The sequence below is a fragment of the Microchirus variegatus genome (assembly GCF_963457635.1).
Source record: "Microchirus variegatus genome assembly, chromosome: 19".
Taxonomy (NCBI): Eukaryota; Metazoa; Chordata; class Actinopteri; order Pleuronectiformes; family Soleidae; genus Microchirus; species Microchirus variegatus.
The window spans coordinates 10281382-10304475 of NC_139820.1; the positions used below are offsets into that span (position 1 = coordinate 10281382).

General features: G+C 42.6%; 2 protein-coding genes across 2 annotated transcripts; both read right to left on the reverse strand.

Annotated features, from left to right (window-relative positions):
- Positions 1 to 2144: 2144 nt before the first annotated feature.
- LOC310940974 (scavenger receptor cysteine-rich domain-containing group B protein-like) lies at positions 2145 to 22778 on the reverse strand (the record flags this gene model as incomplete). Its single annotated transcript, XM_083906045.1, has 15 exons — positions 2145 to 2164; positions 2248 to 2323; positions 3048 to 3207; positions 3321 to 3563; positions 3720 to 3868; positions 4745 to 4875; positions 5049 to 5363; positions 6348 to 6723; positions 13225 to 13384; positions 13512 to 13751; positions 13907 to 14055; positions 14861 to 15069; positions 15244 to 15508; positions 22293 to 22444; positions 22604 to 22778. 15 exons carry the CDS (start codon positions 22776 to 22778, stop codon positions 2145 to 2147), a joined length of 2820 nt encoding a protein of 939 aa, XP_083762171.1.
- LOC310940535 (scavenger receptor cysteine-rich domain-containing protein DMBT1-like) lies at positions 16250 to 22238 on the reverse strand (the record flags this gene model as incomplete). The annotated part of the gene is made up of 8 exons (XM_083905524.1): positions 16250 to 16281; positions 16543 to 16968; positions 17176 to 17478; positions 18360 to 18797; positions 19005 to 19307; positions 20188 to 20625; positions 20932 to 21147; positions 22028 to 22238. 8 exons carry the CDS (start codon positions 22236 to 22238, stop codon positions 16250 to 16252), a joined length of 2367 nt encoding a protein of 788 aa, XP_083761650.1.
- Positions 22779 to 23094: the final 316 nt, after the last annotated feature.

The window sequence follows — 23094 nt, forward strand, 5'->3', positions numbered from 1 at the left end:
GTCTGAGTCTATGTAATAGAAACACCATATATATATATTTTAAAAAGGTTTCTTTATGCAGAATCCATCGTTTTATCGCACATTGCAACATTTGGCCACATTGAGCTCCAAACAACGTTTAAAAAAAGGTGTTGTGAATTTTTTAACGTTAACTTTTTCCATGTTTAAACCAATATTTGTTAACTTGTGCACATTAAATAGCTAGATCATAGATAGTTAAATGTTACACCTAAATGTTAAATATTAAATCTAGAAATAAATATATAAACACAAAGTCTGACCATCCCAAGCTCTTATTTTGGCACTTCCGGTTAGCGGTCGTGTGGATTTGCACACGAGCTAAATATTTAGTTTCACCCAGAACATTTTATATTTAACATTTATCATTCATATTAACATTTATGTGTAATATTTAGATTCAATACTTAACATTTAGGTGTAATATTTAGATTGAACAATTTAAAGTTAACAAATATTGGTGTAAATGTAGAAAAAATTAGCATTAAAAACACTTGACATGACCTGTCTATTACGTGGACTAAAACTATTTGTGTTTTGTTTTGTTTTTGCATAACATTTGCAAGCAGCTGTACAACACATGCATCCACGTTGTCTCTTGTTCAGTCAAATGCTGCTCAAATAACTGACACGACAGACGAAGCGGAACTTTGGACAAACACGAGTGTCACTTCTTGTGGGTTCACACGCACTTCCCAAAACAGACGGCGACAACACGGTACAAACTTGTTCCAACTGGTATCTGCGCTTTACTCAGCCGGGGCCCACTGTGTGCCCTTAGTGTAACTTTGTACGACACTTTTTCCTTCGCCCTGAGAAACAAAACTACGAAAACTCTGTCGTGACAACACGAGTTTTCGGTCTCCGCCATTCAACGTCTTGCTGTCTTCCGTGTTTGTGTGTCAGTGTTGAGGGGCTCGTACCTTGATTCTCCGGATACTGGCCTCTAACCGGAGCTGCTTCACGGCCCTCTGGGCGATAATTAAGTTGTTGCTGGCGTTGTTGTTGGACATGACGACGGCCGATAAGAGTTTAGGGCTGTTTAATACAACCAGAGCCGAGCGAAGAATAATTAAGTCCCCAACTGCTAAACTAAAACCAAACCCTAAACCCGAGGGGAAACAGTGGTCATCAAGTGGCCCGCCCCCTCCGCGCCACCCAGCCATTCTATTGGGCCATGCGCTTGTCAATTGAAAAGTGACCCAGATGCCACGCCCCCTCGCACACACTGATCACTATTGTGAGTTTCCTAGAGAGCAGAACCGGAAGTTAAGTTTGTGACCTTCAACAGTGCACTCGCACCGCCTCATTGTGCTTTCACCACATAATCAGAGGCGATTCTAGAGTCTGTAGGGGCCCTAAGCAAAAATTCCCAGGGGGCCCTTCCAACCAGTGTTCATCACCATTATGTTACAAATAATCTGACACCAACGAAAAATGTATGAGTTCAAAATATTATTTTTTTCCCGAAATGAATGAAATAACATGGAAAAACCTTGTCATTAAAAAGTATGTGAAAATATAAATGTAAAGAACAATAAAATACTGTAAATAGCTTTAAAAAACTATATAAACTTAGTAAAAAAAATACATTACACTGTATAGACAGAGGCGCAGCTTGTGAACAGGCAAGGCAGGCAACTGCTTGGGGCCCCCGAGCTGGTCGGGGGCCTCCGACACTCAGAGGCTCGGGGCCCTAAGCAGTTGCCTGCCTTGCCTGTTCACAAACTGCGCCTCTGAACATAATAGAATAGAATCTGGCCAATTTCCTCCGACAGATGCTCACTGGATATTTTTTTTAAACCATTATCCATAAACTAAGATCAGCCCAACAACCAAACTCAGGGGATTAAGATGAATACTCGGGACACACCAAAAAAAACAAAAACTCAATTCAAATTGAGTTAAAAAGAACTTTATTTGTTCCTAAAGGAGCAATTTAGAAGCACACAGAGTAAACACAGCAGAATAAAAGTGTTGGCACCTGAATTTGAATGTTTTTTCATTGTTTGGTTATAATTATTATACCGCTAATACACATAATGTGTTTAGACTTAATCATTCACAATAAGATCATTTTTGCAATTTATGCATGAGTAAAAATAATTATTTTACAAAATATCAGCTCACTCAGACGACTTGTCCCCTGTAGATAAAGCAGAAAATATGAAAAAATCAATCAATGCGATGAGACATCATTACTGAGACCTGTGTATGAATCCTACTCACAAGTGATTGGTCCAATGGTGATGGGTTGCAGAGGAGACGAGCTGGAAACAGAGCGCTGCGTCCTACTTCTACAGTACTGTGTAGAGGACGGGGAGAACATACCATCAAAACCAGTATTAAAGGTATATTATACAAGATATTTATTGCATGAAGTCATAAAATGACCATTATATGTCATCAAAGACGAAGGAAATGTGCTAAATTGAAATACTGACTTCACCAAAAACAATGGTACAGTATTTTCCTTTCCTTCCAATAATCGACACACCTTCACTTTCAATGACATTTTTGTCAAATTCTGGCCCAAAAAAAAACGTCTAAAAATTTTGGATGACAGTATAGTATGTCGTTTTTTGTCAAATTTTAGGCAAAAAATTGTTTTCTACAAATTTTGGACCAAAAATTTTTTTAGAAAAATTTTGGATGACATAGTATAGTATGTCGTTTTTTTGTCAAGCTTTGGAGCAAAAAAGATTTTTGTCAAATTTTGGACCGAAACATTTTTTTCCAAAACTTTTGGACGACATGGTATAGTATGTCGTTTTTGTCTGACGTATGGAAATGAATCAAATAGGTTTATATAAATATAATACATAAAACAGATACTGGGGCATTAGTGTATTTGTGTATGAAGACAATGTCGCACCAAGTGTAGCTCCTTGTTTCCATCCTTTGGAACCTATAAGAGCAACTTTTGAATTTGGATCGCAGTGCCAGTTTTTTTTTTTTGAATGCTAATGGCTGCAGTTTTACATGCAACCAATTTAAGGACAGTTGACGAAGTGAAGTGCATGACTTACTGGAGCACAGCGGGAGCTCTTCTGGTCACACAGGCTGAGGCTGCAGTGAAGATAAACATCTCGGTATTCACCCTGAGGCAGGAACAACAGGGCAGAGAAACGAGCCTGGCGGGACGAGCCATTCTCAACCACCATCACCAGCCGCCGGTCAGTGGGACACCTGGCAATGAGGACAGAGCAAGTCATCAGGGCTATTGTACATCACCATAACCTTGTCCATTATAATCCACGTAGACTCTGCTGCTCTGAAAGGGGAGGGGGGGGGGCATTTACTTGTTCTGGATGAGGAAGTATTTTGTGGAATTGTTGGGGTTTGATGAGTGAGTGGCGAAGCAGTCCTCCAGAACAACTGCAAAGTTTCGCTCTTGCCCTTCCACAGAGACGCCTACGTATAGAGGTGAGCCCACTGGAAGAGAGATGATGCCGGCTGGATAAGGCTGATTGAAGTTGGAGTTGCGGAACAGAGACATGGAGCCTCTGGCTTTGGCACCAGTTCCTGAGAGGCCAACTCCTGCCCTGTCAAGTAAATATAACATAAAGATGTTCACTCTGTATTAGCCTCTTCACATCAATCCTTGCAGAGTTTCTGGTTCCTGTGCTGCTCTGGTTCATCACCGTGTATTTTAAACCATAATTAGATGTCATAGTTATATTTAAAAAAAGTCTACTTACGGCAGGAAGGGTCTGACAGCCACATTCATACTGGTATCTGTGTCCAGGGGATATGCACAGGAGAATGGAAGTCTCACAGGTTGGGCAAAGGATGCGTTTAATGGGTACATAAACAAATTGTTGGAGTAGATAGCATGTGTGCGGTTGCTCTGAAAGACAGAGGATCAAATTATGAGTTAGTTGAGGGCACATGACAGTTTGAGTGTAGGCATTTATTTGGTGTATGGGCTACAACAATTGTGTTGCATATGATGAACATTTTAAATGAAATGCTTGTCATTCTCCACCTCCCAAATCCTTATTTTTCTTTTCCTTTATGTACTGTAAGCTCCACATCAAGGCAAACCTAAACAACCAGTTAAGTAGCTCGCATTCAAAAGATGATGGCGTCAATGGCGCCGTTAGGATGAGGAAATGAATGTTGGGTATTTTCATGGTAATATGGAGAAGAAAGGATGTAGCCAGACGACTGAGGCTGAGGGGTTAGGGTAGGTCTAGGATTAGCAAAGTAATAGAAAAGAATGGAACAACACAACATGTATGAGTAAATTCTCTGTCATCCAAGTCATAGCTATCCAAAAGTCACTGAATCATTAGCAACTGGACTTGTGGCTTTCTTGAAAATGTTTCACCTCCTATTCAAGAGGCTTCTTCAGTTCTGAAAGTTGGTGGAGAACCCCAGTGGAGTCACCTGAGCTGACCTCAACACCATCGTTAGCAACCTGAAGCTCTCCAGTGACCATAGCTGTAGCTGTCCAATGACTTTCATTTGGACAGTGAGGACCACCCACCAACCACCAACTTTCAAAACTGAAGCTGCTTTTGGATGAGAGGTGAGATGTCTTCAAGAAGTCTTCAAGTCATGTTGCTATTGATTCAATGACCTTTGAACAACACCACATGTTTTACATACAATCACCATGACAGAAAGAATGAGGTAATTAAGTCCGTACCCTCATTGTGTTTCCACAGGCACCTGCCCGAACCTCCACTTCATACCAAACTACATTATCACCCACTCTGACCCATGAACAGTTGCGGACTGCCAGATTTCCAGAGAGTGGGTCCAAACCCTTGGATGTGGTGGCAGCCATATTCAGCCCGATTTGGATTTTATCAGGGCCACAAATAAGCTGTTCAGGTGGAGGCCGTACCACTAAAAAATATAAAATAAATAAAGACACCAATTAAAAGTGTGCACAAAAAAGATAACAGATACAAGAAGATACCAAAAGTAAAAAAAACAACTGTATAAACCTTCACCTGCATGAACAGAATTTAACTGTATTACTTTGTACCAACATATATTAAAAAAAAACACAAACTTACATTCACAAACAACACTGGCATCTTCATTGTGACCACAGTTGTGGATCCCAAACCCTTGATGTCTGCAGTGTGTTATGGACGGTTCCCTTCCTGAACAACTGACATCGTCCAGCCAGATGGGTCCAGCGCCTTGTCCAAAAGCAGCGTTCTGCAGTGCTGAACGAGCCCTGCCACAGTCCAGCTGTCTGCACACCACGTTAGCATCGTTCAGGTCCCAGGAATCATCACACACTGTTCCCCACTGTCCATTATGGAAGAGCTCCACTCTGCCAGAGCAGCGGTTGTTAGAGTTGACCAACCTCACTGGTGAAGCAGCTTCAACAAAGGCAGCAAGATATTGTTGATTAGACACACAAGTGAAAGACAGAGCTCAATAAGTCAATTATTCTGTCCTCCTGTTTGGAATGAGACTACATTTGTCCTTTTACAGTGATTAATATTATTTAAACTCTTCTTGGGGTCTGATTCTACCGGTTTAGAGGTTTAAAACGAGCTGTCAATCATCCTAATTGACCAAGGTAAGCCAGAGCTATGGCGCTGCGTAACTGAAGACGCTGCAGAGTCACAGAGTTATTTTTACGCAACGCACAGGGAGCATCGATTAACAGCGAGTTATCATATTTATTTATTTTTTTTCAAAACAAGTTCTTTTTAGACCTGTAGTGACATATAAATAAAATTAAATGGGTTTTTAATAATTTGGTACCTAAGAAATCTCAAATGGCACAGATGGTGCCAAACTGTACCGCAAGAGAGAACGCCTAGACATCTCTTTACTAAAACCTCTGTAATTTCACTCTGCTTCATTTCAGAAGCATCAGACTTTGCACAGCCCATGTCCACATGTTGTTACATGACCTCCATGTGTTTTAAGCTCCTACTGCATATGTTAAAGGTGATATTTGCTCTAAAATGCAATATTCTTTTTAGGCGAGAGAAAAAAATCCTTCAGTTATGCTGTGTTCCATGTACATTTACTCTGACACAGTGGCATCTACAGTGAAACTTACACCTCTGGTGGAATCTGACAAGTGTTATCTTTAGTTTTAAACCACACATAATCCACATAGAGCTTGTAACAGCAGAGATTTACTCTATTTAGCTTGGGCATGTCATTTTCGAGCAGGGACTCCAAATAGAGGGTCAGGGAAGAAGTGGTTAAGACCAATGAGCCTTCATGAATCCGTAATGGTCCAATGAACCCTAACCCTAACCCAGCACATTATTCCTATTTCTGTTGTAGGTATCATTAGAAAACGGTGCAACATTCTGAGCTGAATGTTACACAATCAAATTTACCTTCACAGACCACACCAGCGTCCTCATTGTGATTACAGTTGTGAGCTCCAATCCCTAAGTGGGGGCACTCTGTGAGCTTTGGCTCGTTGCCCGTGCATCTGACATCGTCCAACCAGATCTGTCCTCGTCCTTGTCCAAAACGTGCATTTGTTGGTGCTGACAGGACCCTGCCACATCCCAGCTGTCTACAAACCACCTGAGCATCCACCATGTCCCAGAGATCATCACACACTGTCCCCCACTGTCCACGCAGGAAGATCTCTACTCTGCCAGAGCAGGAGCTGTTTCCTCCGTTCACCAGACGGACCTGTCCCTCAGCTGTTGTGCTGTTGTTCACTGCTGTTGTCTGTGTATGGACACTTGTCTGGGTGCTGAACTGAGTGAGTGATACAGATGGCACAGACGTGGTTGAAGAACTGTTAACTCTGCTCACCTCTGTGATCAAAAGAAAATCAGACTGTATTGACGCTCTGCCAGATAAGCTTTTTTCTTAGATTGTTACTTGGATTTATGACAATAGCATGTTGTTGACTAGACCAGCCATTCTCAACCTTGGGGTCCTGACCCCAATTGGGGTCGCGAGATGATTTCTGGGGGTCGCCAAATCATTTTTTTTTAATTTAAATTAAAAAAATAATCAAAATTAATGTAGTGTCCGATCAGACGTTAGAATGACGACGAGCGGTTGGGCCGAAAAAGAACACTGGATACACCAGCTTTTTACCACCTGACCGCACTTTACAGACTGCTTTCCCGGCATGCGCACTTAACCCTACCCTACCCCCCTTATGTTTGGGACGGGGGTGAGGGGCGCAACACAAGCACTACACAAATGAAGACAGCATCTCACCCAGTCAAGATCCTTCACTCTGGTGGACACCTAACGAGCGCAGGTTCAAAAACCTGAGCCGTCTGGAGACACATCCGTGCCAGCGGAGAGTTTCTCCTTTTTTTTGCCCCTCATTTTTATTAGCGCTGCTTTGATGGTCAATATTGGACAGTACAGCCATGTTTTTTAGCTCAAAATGAATTAGTACAGTGTAGAATAGTTTCCACCCCCGCAAAAAAAAAAACAAACAAAAAAAAAAAATTTGACACATGGACCTCGACAATCAACTCTCAAAATGCCGTGTAATTCCCATCCCTAGTTATCGTTTTATTACATCAAAGTTTGCGTTATTTGTTTACATTTTAACCTGCTCAACTATCAGCAATACGATGGGATGTAGCGACAATTGTCGGTCTATTACTCACGTGAAAAGTTACCCTCCCGATGCTGATGTATGTTTTTCAAAAAATCCAAAAGTGTTTCTAAATAAATACTAATAGCTGAAGTGTGATCATAAGTGCTTGTCGGATTTGTAAATGCGACGTAGCCAACGGTGTATTGATCGGGCGTTGTTTCAGCACCGAGGACAGTGCTTTATCCATCATACCCATCATGCGTTCACACCGGTGTGTGTGTGTGTGGTGGGGCGGGGGGGTTTGGTGTGTCGCGGACAGCCGTGCATGTTAAATTGGGGGTTGCGACTCAAAAAGGTTGAGAACCACTGGACTAGACAACAAAACAAATGTAAGGTTTAGGGGGAAATTCAATGTGTTCATAAAATGTAAAAGATACCTGCACAGTAGGCAAAATTGCATCCATGTATCCTCTGAAGTTTGTAGACGTAGTAGTTTCCAGAGCAGCGCTTGACATGGATGAAGCGTGGTCGCTCGCATAAACAGTCAGTTACAGCTTCACGGTTTACAATTTCACCGGGCGTTGTGGGATGAGCTCCTCTCATCCAAAATTGAGCAGAAGTTCCACATCCTCTCCATACACATGTCTCTGGAATTTGAGCACTGTTTGACCCCAGGAAGAAGCGATACCATCCTTGCCAGTTAACATCATTATCACAGTGGGTGGTGCTTTCTGTATAACTTGTTGAACGCCAGTCCTCTTGCAGTGCAGTGTAGTACTCACAAGGGTCAGCACAGCGGGCCGTCCCATTATTACTGATGCAGTCCGTGCCTAAAGGGCAAACAGTGTTTCCACAACTAAACTGGACAGATTGGGAAGAGAGGCCAGATCTGGAGGAGGGGGAAGGTACCAGGCAGTTGAAAGAGCCTAGTGTGTTATGGCAAACCTGATCTGGTGCACATGGTGACTCTGGGAGTGAGCACTCATCAGTGTCTACGCAGCCACTGTCGGATGACCACTGATATCCTTGGCTACAGCAAGATGATTCACTGCAGAGTTTCACATCGTAGCAGGTGAGACCATCACCTACAAATCCATCTTTACATACACAAGAGGGACGCTGGTGGGCAAAGGTGTCTCCTCTGTCTCCTGACTCTAGGCACATGGCTTCACCATGACACGCATCACAGCTGGTGACTTCCATCCCTGTGGAGTACACAGATGGTTGAACCCCTGATATGATTTCATATTTTAGTTTTACATCATAAATAACAAAGCATAACAATTTTTAGCAAATATGTAACTGACAGAAAACAAATCATACATTTACACAGATTTATTTCACACAACACAATCATGAACACACTTGTTTCCATGGTGGAAGTCTGGTCCTCGTTGGTCTGATCCACTGGAACATAGGGGCCTCCATTTGTGTCGGTTCTGAACCGAGTGGCAGATCTGCTCGGCTCTGTTATCAAAAGAAAATCTGACTGCAGTGATACTATCAGGGACTTTTATTTCCTAAATTGTTAGTTGAATTTATGAAAAAGACAACAGTAAGTTCATGAAACAACAAATCTTAAATGTAAGGTTGAGGAGAAATTCAATGTGTTCATAAAATGTAAAGATACCTGCACAGTAGGCAGAATAGCAATAGCTTGGCTTCACAAGTTTGTAGACGTAGTAGTTTCCAGAGCAGCGCTTGACAGGGATGAAGGTCGGCGAACGGCAGCGTGTACATTCAGTTCCAACTTCACAATTAACAATTTCACCGAGCGTTGTGGGATGAGCTTCTCTCATCAGCAGTTTAGCAGAAGTTCCACATCCTCTCCATACACATTTCTCTGGAATTTGAGCACTGTTTGACCCCAGAAAGAAGCGATACCAGCCTTGCCAGTCAACATCTCGATCACAGTGGGTGCTGCTTTCTGTATAACTTGTTGAACGCCAGTCATCGTGCAGTGCAGTGTAGTTCTCACAGGGGTCAGCACAGCGGGCAGTCCCATTATTACTGATGCAGTCCGTGCCTAAAGGACAAACAGTGTTTCCACATCTAAACTGGACAGATTGGGAAGAGAGGCCAGATCTGGAGGAGGGGGAAGGTACCAGGCAGTTGAAAGAGCCTAGTGTGTTATGGCAAACCTGATCTGGTGCACATGGTGACTCTGGGAGTGAGCACTCATCAGTGTCTACGCAGCCACTGTCGGATGACCACTGATATCCTTGGCTACAGCAAGATGATTCACTGCAGAGTTTCACATCGTAGCAGGTGAGACCATCACCTACAAATCCATCTTTACAGACACAAGAGGGACGCTGGTGGGCAAAGGTGTCTCCTCTGTCTCCTGACTCCAGGCACATGGCTTCACCATGACACGCATCACAGCCGGTGACTTCTATCCCTGTGGAGTACAGTATATCTCTGGTACAAGTGTGTGATTGTCATTTCTTACATTCCAGAATTCCAGAAATCAGTAAAGTGCAATTAAAGGTGAGCGTGAGAATTTGATTCTGTATTTAAATACCACAAGAAGAGCACCATAAATGTCTGGAATAAGCGTTTAAGATTTTGCATCGAATAAAACGTCATCTTAATTGAAGAGTCACACGGTGAATGTGAAGGATACCATTAAATTGTCAATGACACAATGTCAGATTGCTTACCTGTGGAGGTTCCTGTGAGAAACTGCAGAATAAACAGCAAGAGCAAACTCCCGGGCATTTCCATTTTCGACCACGTCCAAGACAGAAACCTACAAAACAAAACAAGTATGAAGATCATACTTTCAAATTATGACGACTAAGCAATGTCTTTCTTTTCCAGTCTTACCTTGGATAGAGTGCGGGAGGCGAGTGAGAGCAGGATAATTTATAGGCCCAAATGGGTCTTTAATAGCACTGTTTCAACATAACATCAAAAGAGTTAATAATTAATCATTAATGACATGAAGGGATCAAATGCAAACATAACTGGCAGCCAAAGGCTGGCGTCAATATTTTTTATTGGGTCCTCAATCATTATCGTGTCGTGACTGAAAAGGCCGTGGTGAACTTTTGAATTTTCAGTGCAAATAACCACGTTTCGTCAACAAGGGCAGACATTCCAGAGTTTTTGTAAGTGAGCATAAACATTAGTCTTCTCTCTCACACACACACCCGTACTCAGTTTCGACTGTCACCTCGCATCATTCACTTATTTTGCATCTATGCAGACTTTGTCATGTCGTGAATGAACATTTGTAAGAATTCATCTTTAAACAGGCACTGGGTGCATGTTAGCCCAATCTCATGCCTTTTCTTCTTTTTTATACACACTCTGCTTTGACCTCATTTATTTGGAATAAATTCAAACGGCTTTATTTGAAGACTAGTGCAGTGCCCGTAGGAAGTATGTATTCCTATAGTGGATGAAGTGTCACTGATGGATCGCCATGCATTAGAAGCAGCAGACCGTACATTTCAGTGGCTCCGAGGATCAGACAAACCATCCAGAACAAATTGGGTTACTAACAGTCGGTTCCTCACTTATATTCGGAAATTCGAGATGAGATGAGATTACTCAGATGTAGAAATCAAGAGCGAATTGGGTTACTGACTGGCGTGACTATCACCAAAGTGAGACCTATGCACCTATCCACACAATTAGACATGGGGTGGAGTTCCCCTGAAACTTGTCCCCTTGGAAACAGTGAAGTGCTGCGATACATGTCCTACGTAAATGAATGAAAAATCTTCAACTGTCGAGCTATTTGGGCGAATGAAAACTGTTGGGCTAGGCTATGACATGCGTCAATACATTAGCAAACATCATTTATTACCAGGAGGCTATTGTCTACATTATCGCAAGGTATTTCACCAATATGAAGAGAGCAGTAGTCTATTCGCGACCTGTACAACAGCGTCCACTGGGCCACCATGCATTTTTAAAACACTCACTCACAGTAAAACTATGTTTTGTCACAATAAAATACTCATCAGTCCTTAAAGTTATGACTTTGTACACTGATGTTTTAAAATAGCCGAGTGGATTTCACTGTGGGGAACTGTGCTTACTATGAAAGACAATCGTGACGGCGCCCCTGTATGGTGTAGTGCGATAAATTGGCGAAAAATCTAAATTACTCAAAAAACGTGAAAATCAAGGATGCACACCATCGGGCCATGCTCAAACCATATCCAACATCTTAGGTCGATCTGACTTACGGTCAGCGAGATATGCCTGTCACAGACACACACACAGACACAACTTGCTTAATAGATAGATAAGAGCAGCCCATTTTGAACAAATATGGGTGGAGGCCGACTTCCCCCCCACCCCCTCGGTTTCTCAATTTGATTTATTGGTTTTATCATATTGACACTCTTTATGATTATTTACTGGAATCACTGTGCTATTGTGAGCATTTCTTGGCTATCGTGTCATATTTCTTAACTTGCTTTCCCTTCATGTCTATTATTAACGCAGGGTAAATGGTTGACTCAGGGCTAAACTGTACAAGGAATAAGCCTGTAAGTGCTCTGATGTTCCTGACAGTGAGTGACAAAGCATTTCAAATTGACTCTTAACAGTTCAACACCATTTGAAAGGGGATGAAAATCAACTTCTATTCAAACACAACCTTTAGTGACGCACATAGAAACTTTTTCATACCTCCCAGAGTCCATTTGAGCACAAAACATTATAATAATATAATATGGTGACAGAATAATAGGGGACTGGTGTAGGGAATTTTCTGAACTTTGTCATACATAGATGTTTTTATGTAGCCGGTTAAAAACATTAAAAATTTCTTAGTTTTTGAAGGAAAACAACTTTTTTTTTCAATGAATATAATATTAAATAAATCAGAAATACATACATACATACATACAATATCTCATGCACACACAAAATACTCAATTCAAATTGATTTAAAAAGAACTTTATCTGTTCCCAAAGTAGCAATTTAGAAGCACACAGAGCAAAGATTATAAAATAGTTTAAAAATGAATTTTAATGTTTTTTGATTGTTTAATTATAATTATTATAATATATTATACTGCTAATACACATAATGTGTTTGGACTTAATCATTCACAGTAAGGTCATTTTTAATCAAAGTAAAACATTTGCTATTTATGCATGTTTCCATTACAAAATATCAGCTCACTCAGACGAGTTGTCCCCTGTAGATAAAGCAGAAAATATGAAGAAATCAATCAATGCGATGAGACATCATTACTGAGACCTGTGTATGAATCCTACTCACAAGTGATTGGTCCAATGGTGATGGGTTGCAGAGGAGACGAGTTGGAAACAGAGCGCTGCGTCCTACTTCTACAGTACTGTGTAGAGGACGGGGAGAACATACCATCAAAACCAGTATTAAAGGTATATTATGCGAGATATTTATTGCATGAAGTCATAAAATAACCATTATATGCCATTAAAGACCAAGGAAATGTGCTAAATTGAAATACTGGCTTCGCCGAAAACAATGGTACAGTATTTTATTTACACACCTTCACTTTCAATCTACTCCCATGTCTGATGTATGAAAATGAATCAAATAGGTTTTCATGTGCATAAATACAACAGATACTGGGGCATTAGTGTATTTGTTTATGAAGACAATGTCGCACCAAGTGTAGCTCCTTATCTCCATCTTTTGGAACCTATAACGGATTGTTGACGAAGTGAAGTGCGTGACTTACTGGAGCACAGCGGGAGCTCTTCTGGTCACACAGGCTGAGGCTGCAGTGAAGATAAACATCTCGGTATTCACCCTGAGGCAGGAACAACAGGGCAGAGAAACGAGCCTGGCGGGACGAGCCATTCTCAACCACCATCACCAGCCGCCGGTCAGTGGGACACCTGGCAATGAGGACAGAGCAAGTCATCAGGGCTATTGTACATTTGTACATCACCATAACCTTGTCCATTATAATCCACGTAGACTCTGCTGCTCTGAAGGGGGAGGGGGGGGGGGGGGGGCATTTACTTGTTCCGGATGAGGAAGTATTTTGTGGAATTGTTGGGGTTTGATGAGTGAGTGGCGAAGCAGTCCTCCAGAACAACTGCAAGGCTTCGATTACCCTCCACAGAGACGCCTACGTATAGAGGTGAGCCCACTGGAAGAGAGATGATGCCGGCTGGATAAGGCTGATTGAAGTTGGAGTTGCGGAACAGAGACATGGAGCCTCTGGCTTTGGCACCAGTTCCTGAGAGGCCAACTCCTGCCCTGTCAAGTAAATATAACAAAGTTTTTCACTCTGTATTAGCGTCTTCACATCTATCCTTGCAGAGTTTCTGGTTCCTGTGCTGCTCTGGTTCATCACTGTGTATTTTAAACCATAATTAGATGTCATAGTTATATTTTAAAAAAAGTCTACTTACGGCAGGAAGGGTCTGACAGCCACATTCATACTGGTATCTGTGTCCAGGGGATATGCACAGGAGAATGGAAGTCTCACAGGTTGGGCAAAGGATGCGTTTAATGGGTACATAAACAAATTGTTGGAGTAGATAGCATGTGTGCGGTTGGTCTGAAAGACAGGGGATCAAATTATGAGTTAGTTGAGGGCACATGACAGTTTGAGTATAGGCATTTATTTGGTGTATGGGCTACAACAATTGTGTTGCCTATGATGAACATTTTAAATGAAATGCTTGTCATTCTCCACCTCCCAAATCCTTATTTTTCTTTTCCTTTATGTACTGGAAGCTCCACATCAAGGCAAACCTAAACAACCAGTTAAGTAGCTCGCATTCAAAAGATGATGGCGTCAATGGCGCCGTTTGGATGAGGAAATGAATGTTGGGTATTTTCAAGGTAATATGGAGAAGAAAGGATGTAGCCAGACGACTGAGGCTGAGGGGTTAGGGTAGGTCTAGGATAAGCAAAGTAATAGAAAATAATGGAACAACACAACATGTATGAGTAAATTCTCTGTCATCCAAGTCATAGCTATCCAAAAGTCACTGAATCATTAGCAACTGGAACTTGTGGCTTTCTTGAAGATGTTTCACCTCCTATTCAAGAGGCTTCTTCAGTTCTGAAAGTTGGTGGAGAACCCCAGTGGAGTCACCTGAGCTGACCTCAACACCATCGTTAGCAACCTGAAGCTCTCCAGTGACCATAGCTGTAGCTGTCCAATGACTTTCATTTGGACAGTGAGGACCACCCACCAACCACCAACTTTCAAAACTGAAGCTGCTTTTGGATGAGAGGTGAGATGTCTTCAAGAAATGCACAAGTCATGTTGCTATTGATTCAATGACCTTTGAACAACACCACATGTTTTACATACAATCACCATGACAGAAAGAATGAGGTAATTAAGTCCGTACCCTCATTGTGTTTCCACAGGCACCTGCCCGAACCTCCACTTCATACCAAACTACATTATCACCCACTCTGACCCATGAACAGTTGCGGACTGCCAGATTTCCAGAGAGTGGGTCCAAACCCTTGGATGTGGTGGCAGCCATATTCAGCCCGATTTGGATTTTATCAGGGCCACAAATAAGCTGTTCATTTGCGGGTGGAGGCCGTACCACTAAAAAATATGAAATAAATAAAGACACCAATTAAAAGTGTGCACAAAAAAGATAACAGATACAAGAAGATACCAAAAGTAAAAAAAACAACTGTATAAACCTTCACCTGCATGAACAGAATTTAACTGTATTACTTTGTACCAACATATATAAAAAAAAACCCACAAACTTACATTCACAAACAACACTGGCATCTTCATTGTGACCACAGTTGTGGATCCCAAACCCTTGATGTCTGCAGTGTGTTATGGACGGTTCCCTTCCTGAACAACGGACTTCGTCCAGCCAGATGGGTCCAGTGCCTTGTCCAAAAGCAGCGTTCTGCAGTGCTGAACGAGCCCTGCCACAGTCCAGCTGTCTGCACACCACGTTAGCATCGTTCAGGTCCCAGGAATCATCACACACTGTTCCCCACTGTCCATTATGGAAGAGCTCCACTCTGCCAGAGCAGCGGTTGTTAGAGTTGACCAACCTCACTGGTGAAGCAGCTTCAACAAAGGCAGCACGATATTGTTGATTAGACACACAAGTGAAAGACAGAGCTCAGCAAGACAATTATTCTGTCCTCCTGTTTGGAATGAGACTACATTTGTCCTTTTACAGTGATAAATATTATTTAAACTCTTCTTGGGGTCTGATTCTATCGGTTTAGAGGTTTAAAACGAGCTGTCAATCACCCTAATTGACCAAGGTAAGCCAGAGCTATGGCGCTGCGTAACTGAAGACGCTGCAGAGTCACAGAGTTGTTATTACGCACCGCACAGGGAGCATCAATTTTCAGCGAGTTATCATATATACATTTTTTTTTTTTCAAAACAAGTTCTTTTTAGACCTGCAGTGACATATACATAAAATTGAATGGGTTTTTAATAATTTGGTACCTAAGAAATCTCAAATGGCACAGATGGTGCCAAACTGTGCCGCAAGAGAGAACGCCTAGACATCTCTTTACTAAAACCTCTGTAATTTCACTCTGCTTCATTTCAGAAGCATCAGACTTTGCACAGCTCATGTCCACATGTTGTTACATGACCTCCATGTGTTTTAAGCTTCTACTGCATATATTAAAGGTGATATTTGCTCTAAAATGCAATATTTTTTTTAGGCGAGAGAAAGAAATCCTTTAGTTATGCTGTGTTCCATGTACATTTACTCTGACAGTGGCATCTACAGTGAAACTTACACCTCTGGTGGAATCTGACAAGTGTTATCTGCAGTTTGAAACCAAGATAATCCACATAGAGTTTGTAACAGCAGAGATTTACTCTATTTAGCTTGGGCATGTCATTTTCGAGCACGGACTCCAAATAGAGGGTCAGGGAAGAAGTGGTTAAGACCAATGAGCCTTCATGAATCCGTAATGGACCAATGAACCCTAAACCCTAACCCAGCACATTATTCCTATTTCTGTTGTAGGTATCATAAGAAAATGGTGCAACATTCTGAGCTGAATGTTACACAATCAAATTTACCTTCACAGACCACACCAGCGTCCTCATTGTGATAACAGTTGTGAGCTCCAATCCCTAAGTGGGGGCACTCTGTGAGCTTTGGCTCGTTGCCCGTGCATCTGACATCGTCCAACCAGATCTGTCCTCGTCCTTGTCCAAAACGTGCATTTGTTGGTGCTGACAGGACCCTGCCACATCCCAGCTGTCTACAAACCACCTGAGCATCCACCATGTCCCAGAGATCATCACACACTGTCCCCCACTGTCCACGCAGGAAGATCTCTACTCTGCCAGAGCAGGAGCTGCTTCCTCCGTTCACCAGACGGACCTGTCCCTCAGCTGTTGTGCTGTTGTTCACTGCTGTTGTTGTTGCTGTAGCTGTGGTGGAGGGCTGAGGTCCTGGACCATGTGTGGGTGGTAAAAGTGTGCCGTTTGGTACTGAATGAACTGAAAGAAAAGTCTACATCAGTACCACAAAACAACAAAATCCTGCACCATCTCTTTATCATATAGATATCACTGACTATCTCTTCATTGGGCACAAAACTTATTATAGCCACTGACAAAATGCTAAAGCTAACTGAGCGGTGACTTAGCTGGTAAAATCTGACCTCTAACAAGTGGAGCATACTTGTAAAATGTATAAACATTTACTTTCACAAACAACACTGGCATCTTCATTGTGACCACAGTCGTGGACCCCAAACCCTTGATGTCTGCAGTGTGTTATGGACGGTTCCCTTCCTGAACAACGGACTTCGTCCAGCCAGATGGGTCCAGTGCCTTGTCCAAAAGCAGCGTACTGCAGTGCTGAACGAGCCCTGCCACAGTCCAGCTGTCTGCACACCACGTTAGCATCGTTCAGGTCCCAGGAATCATCACACACTGTTCCCCACTGTCCATTATGGAAGAGCTCCACTCTGCCAGAGCAGCGGTTGTTAGAGTTGACCAACCTCACTGGTGAAGCAGCTTCAACAAAGGCAGCACGATATTGTTGATTAGACACACAAGTGAAAGACGGAGCTCAATAAGTCAATTATTCTGTCCTCCTGTTTGGAATGAGACTACATTTGTCCTTTTACAGTGATAAATATTATTTAAACTCTTCTTGGGGTCTGATTCTATCGGTTTAGAGGTTTAAAACGAGCTGTCAATCACCCTAATTGACCAAGGTAAGCCAGAGCTATGGCGCTGCGTAACTGAAGACGCTGCAGAGTCACAGAGTTGTTTTTACGCACCGCACAGGGAGCATCGATTAACAGCGAGTTATCTTTTTCTTTTTTTTTTTTTCAAAACAAGTTCTTTTTAGACCTGTAGTGACATATAAATAAAATTGAATGGGTTTTTTAATAATTTGGTACCTAAGAAATCTCAAATGGCACAGATGGTGCCAAACTGTGCCGCAAGAGAGAACGCCTAGACATCTCTTTACTAAAACCTCTGTAATTTTTACTCTGCTTCATTTCACTACAGCAGCATCAGACTTTGCACAGCTCATGTCCACATGTTGCTACATGACCTCCATGTGTTTTAAGATCCTACTGTATATATTAAAGGTGATATTTGCTTTAAAATGCAATAGTTTTTTAGACCAGAGAAAAAAATCCTTCAGTTATGCTGTGTTCCATGTACATTTACTCTGACACAGTGGCATCTACAGTGAAACTTACACCTCTGGTGGAATCTGACAAGTGTTATCTGTAGTTTGATACTCCACATAGAGCTTGTAACAGCAGGGAATTAATCTATTTAGTTTGGGCATGTCATTTTCGAGCAGGGACTCCAAAAAGAGGGTCAGGGAAGAAGTGGTTAAGACCACTTGTTACACAGTGTTACACAATCAAATTTACCTTCACAGATCACACCAGCGTCCTCATAGTGATAACAGTTGTGAGCTCCAATCCCTGAGTGGGAGCACGCTGTGAGCTTAGTCTCGTTGCCCGTGCATCTGACATCGTCCAACCAGATCGGTCCTCGTCCCTGTCCAAAACGTGCATTTGTTGGTGCTGACAGGACCCTGCCACATCCCAGCTGTCTACAAACCACCTGAGCATCCACCATGTCCCAGAGATCATGACACACTGTCCCCCACTGTCCACGCAGGAAGATCTCTACTCTGCCAGAGCAGGAACTGTTTCTACCGTTCACCAGACGGACCTGTCCCTCAGCTGTTGTGCTGTTGTTCACTGCTGTTGTTGTTGCTGTAGCTGTGGTGGAGGGCTGAGGTCCTGGACCATGTGTGGGTGGTAAAAGTGTGCCGTTTGGTACTGAATGAACTGAAAGAAAAGTCTACATCAGTACCACAAAACAACAAAATCCTGCACCATCTCTTTATCATATAGATATCACTGACTATCTCTTCATTGGGCACAAAACTTATTATAGCCGCTGACAAAATGCTAAAGCTAACTGAGCAGTGACTTAGCTGGTAAAATCTGACCTCTAACAAGTGGAGCATACTTGTAAAATGTATAAACATTTACTTTCACAAATAACACTGGCATCTTCTCTGTGACTACAGTCGTGGACCCCAAACCCTTGATGTCTGCAGTGTGTTATGGACGGTTCCCTTCCTGAACAACGGACTTCGTCCAGCCAGATGGGTCCAGTGCCTTGCCCAAAAGCAGCGTACTGCAGTGCTGAACGAGCCCTGCCACAGTCCAGCTGTCTGCACACCACGTTAGCATCGTTCAGGTCCCAGGAATCATCACACACTGTTCCCCACTGTCCATTATGGAAGAGCTCCACTCTGCCAGAGCAGCGGTTGTTAGAGTTGACCAACCTCACTGGTGAAGCAGCTTCAACAAAGGCAGCACGATATTGTTGATTAGACACACAAGTGAAAGACGGAGCTCAATAAGTCAATTATTCTGTCCTCCTGTTTGGAATGAGACTACATTTGTCCTTTTACAGTGATAAATATTATTTAAACTCTTCTTGGGGTCTGATTCTATTGGTTTAGAGGTTTAAAACGAGCTGTCAATCACCCTAATTGACCAAGGTAAGCCAGAGCTATGGCGCTGCGTAACTGAAGACGCTGCAGAGTCACAGAGTTGTTTTTACGCACCGCACAGGGAGCATCGATTAACAGCGAGTTATCTTTTTTTTTTTTTTTTTTTCAAAACAAGTTCTTTTTAGACCTGTAGTGACATATAAATAAAATTGAATGGGTTTTTTAATAATTTGGTACCTAAGAAATCTCAAATGGCACAGATGGTGCCAAACTGTGCTGCAAGAGAGAACGCCTAGACATCTCTTTACTAAAACCTCTGTAATTTCACTCTGCTTCATTTCACTACAGCAGCATCAGACTTTGCACAGCTCATGTTCACATGTTGTTACATGACCTCCATGTGTTTTAAGATCCTACTGTATATATTAAAGGTGATATTTGCTTTAAAATGCAATAGTTTTTTAGACCAGAGAAAAAAATCCTTCAGTTATGCTGTGTTCCATGTACATTTACTCTGACACAGTGGCATCTACAGTGAAACTTACACCTCTGGTGGAATCTGACAAGTGTTATCTGTAGTTTGATACTCCACATAGAGCTTGTAACAGCAGAGAATTAATCTATTTAGTTTGGGCATGTCATTTTCGAGCAGGGACTCCAAAAAGAGGGTCAGGGAAGAAGTGGTTAAGACCACTTGTTACACAGTGTTACACAATCAAATTTACCTTCACAGACCACACCAGCGTCCTCATAGTGATAACAGTTGTGAGCTCCAATCCCTGAGTGGGAGCACGCTGTGAGCTTAGTCTCGTTGCCCGTGCATCTGACATCGTCCAACCAGATCGGTCCTCGTCCCTGTCCAAAACGTGCATTTGTTGGTGCTGACAGGACCCTGCCACATCCCAGCTGTCTACAAACCACCTGAGCATCCACCATGTCCCAGAGATCATGACACACTGTCCCCCACTGTCCACGCAGGAAGATCTCTACTCTGCCAGAGCAGGAACTGTTTCCACCGTTCACCAGACGGACCTGTCCCTCAGCTGTTGTGCTGTTGTTCACTGCTGTTGTTGTTGCTGTAGCTGTGGTGGAGGGCTGAGGTCCTGGACCATGTGTGGGTGGTAAAAGTGTGCCGTTTGGTACTGAATGAACTGAAAGAAAAGTCTACATCAGTACCACAAAACAACAAAATCCTGCACCATCTCTTTATCATATAGATATCACTGACTATCTCTTCATTGGGCACAAAACTTATTATAGCCGCTGACAAAATGCTAAAGCTAACTGAGCAGTGACTTAGCTGGTAAAATCTGACCTCTAACAAGTGGAGCATACTTGTAAAATGTATAAACATTTACTTTCACAAATAACACTGGCATCTTCTCTGTGACTACAGTCGTGGACCCCAAACCCTTGATGTCTGCAGTGTGTTATGGACGGTTCCCTTCCTGAACAACGGACTTCGTCCAGCCAGATGGGTCCAGTGCCTTGCCCAAAAGCAGCGTACTGCAGTGCTGAACGAGCCCTGCCACAGTCCAGCTGTCTGCACACCACGTTAGCATCGTTCAGGTCCCAGGAATCATCACACACTGTTCCCCACTGTCCATTATGGAAGAGCTCCACTCTGCCAGAGCAGCGGTTGTTAGAGTTGACCAACCTCACTGGTGAAGCAGCTTCAACAAAGGCAGCACGATATTGTTGATTAGACACACAAGTGAAAGACGGAGCTCAATAAGTCAATTATTCTGTCCTCCTGTTTGGAATGAGACTACATTTGTCCTTTTACAGTGATAAATATTATTTAAACTCTTCTTGGGGTCTGATTCTATTGGTTTAGAGGTTTAAAACGAGCTGTCAATCACCCTAATTGACCAAGGTAAGCCAGAGCTATGGCGCTGCGTAACTGAAGACGCTGCAGAGTCACAGAGTTGTTTTTACGCACCGCACAGGGAGCATCGATTAACAGCGAGTTATCTTTTTCTTTTTTTTTTTTTCAAAACAAGTTCTTTTTAGACCTGTAGTGACATATAAATAAAATTGAATGGGTTTTTTAATAATTTGGTACCTAAGAAATCTCAAATGGCACAGATGGTGCCAAACTGTGCTGCAAGAGAGAACGCCTAGACATCTCTTTACTAAAACCTCTGTAATTTCACTCTGCTTCATTTCACTACAGCAGCATCAGACTTTGCACAGCTCATGTTCACATGTTGTTACATGACCTCCATGTGTTTTAAGATCCTACTGTATATATTAAAGGTGATATTTGCTTTAAAATGCAATAGTTTTTTAGACCAGAGAAAAAAATCCTTCAGTTATGCTGTGTTCCATGTACATTTACTCTGACACAGTGGCATCTACAGTGAAACTTACACCTCTGGTGGAATCTGACAAGTGTTATCTGTAGTTTGATACTCCACATAGAGCTTGTAACAGCAGAGAATTAATCTATTTAGTTTGGGCATGTCATTTTCGAGCAGGGACTCCAAAAAGAGGGTCAGGGAAGAAGTGGTTAAGACCACTTGTTACACAGTGTTACACAATCAAATTTACCTTCACAGACCACACCAGCGTCCTCATTGTGATTACAGTTGTGAGCTCCAATCCCTAAGTGGGGGCACTCTGTGAGCTTTGGCTCGTTGCCCGTGCATCTGACATCGTCCAACCAGATCTGTCCTCGTCCTTGTCCAAAACGTGCATTTGTTGGTGCTGACAGGACCCTGCCACATCCCAGCTGTCTACAAACCACCTGAGCATCCACCATGTCCCAGAGATCATGACAAACTGTCCCCCACTGTCCACGCAGGAAGATCTCTACTCTGCCAGAGCAGGAACTGTTTCCTCCGTTCACCAGACGGACCTGTCCCTCAGCTGTTGTGCTGTTGTTCACTGCTGTTGTCTGGGTGCTGAACTGAGTCAGTGATACAGATGGCACAGGCGTGGTTGAAGAACTGTTAACTCTGCTCACCTCTGTGATCAAAAGAAAATCAGACTGTATTGACACTGTGCCAGATCATCTTTTTTCTTAACTTGTTACTTGGATTTATGACAACAGCATGTTGTTGACTAGACAACAAAACACATAAGTTTGAGGGGGAAATTCAATGTGTTCATAAAATGTAAACATACCTGTACAATAGGCATAATTGCATGAGCGTGGCTTCACAAGCTTGTAGACGTAGTAGTTTCCAGAGCAGCGCTTGACGTGGATGAAGGTCCGTGTTTCGCAGTATGAACATTGCGTTACAACTTCACGATCTACAATTTTACCGGGCGTTGTGGGGTGAGCTTCTTTCATCCACATTTGAACAGCAGTCCCACATCTATGTAACTGTACACATGTCTCTGGCATTTGAGCACTGTTTGACCCCAGAAAGAAGCGATACCAGCCTTGCCAGTCAACATCCCGATCACAGCGGTTGCCGAGTTCTGTATAACTTGTTGAACGCCAGTCCTCGTGCAGTGCAGTGTAGTCCTCACAAGGGTCAGCACAGCGGGCAGTCCCATTATTACTGATGCAGTCCGTGCCTAAAGGGCAAACAATGTTTCCACATCTAAACTGGACAGATTGGGAAGAGAGGCCAGATCTGGAGGAGGGGGAAGGTACCAGGCAGTTGAAA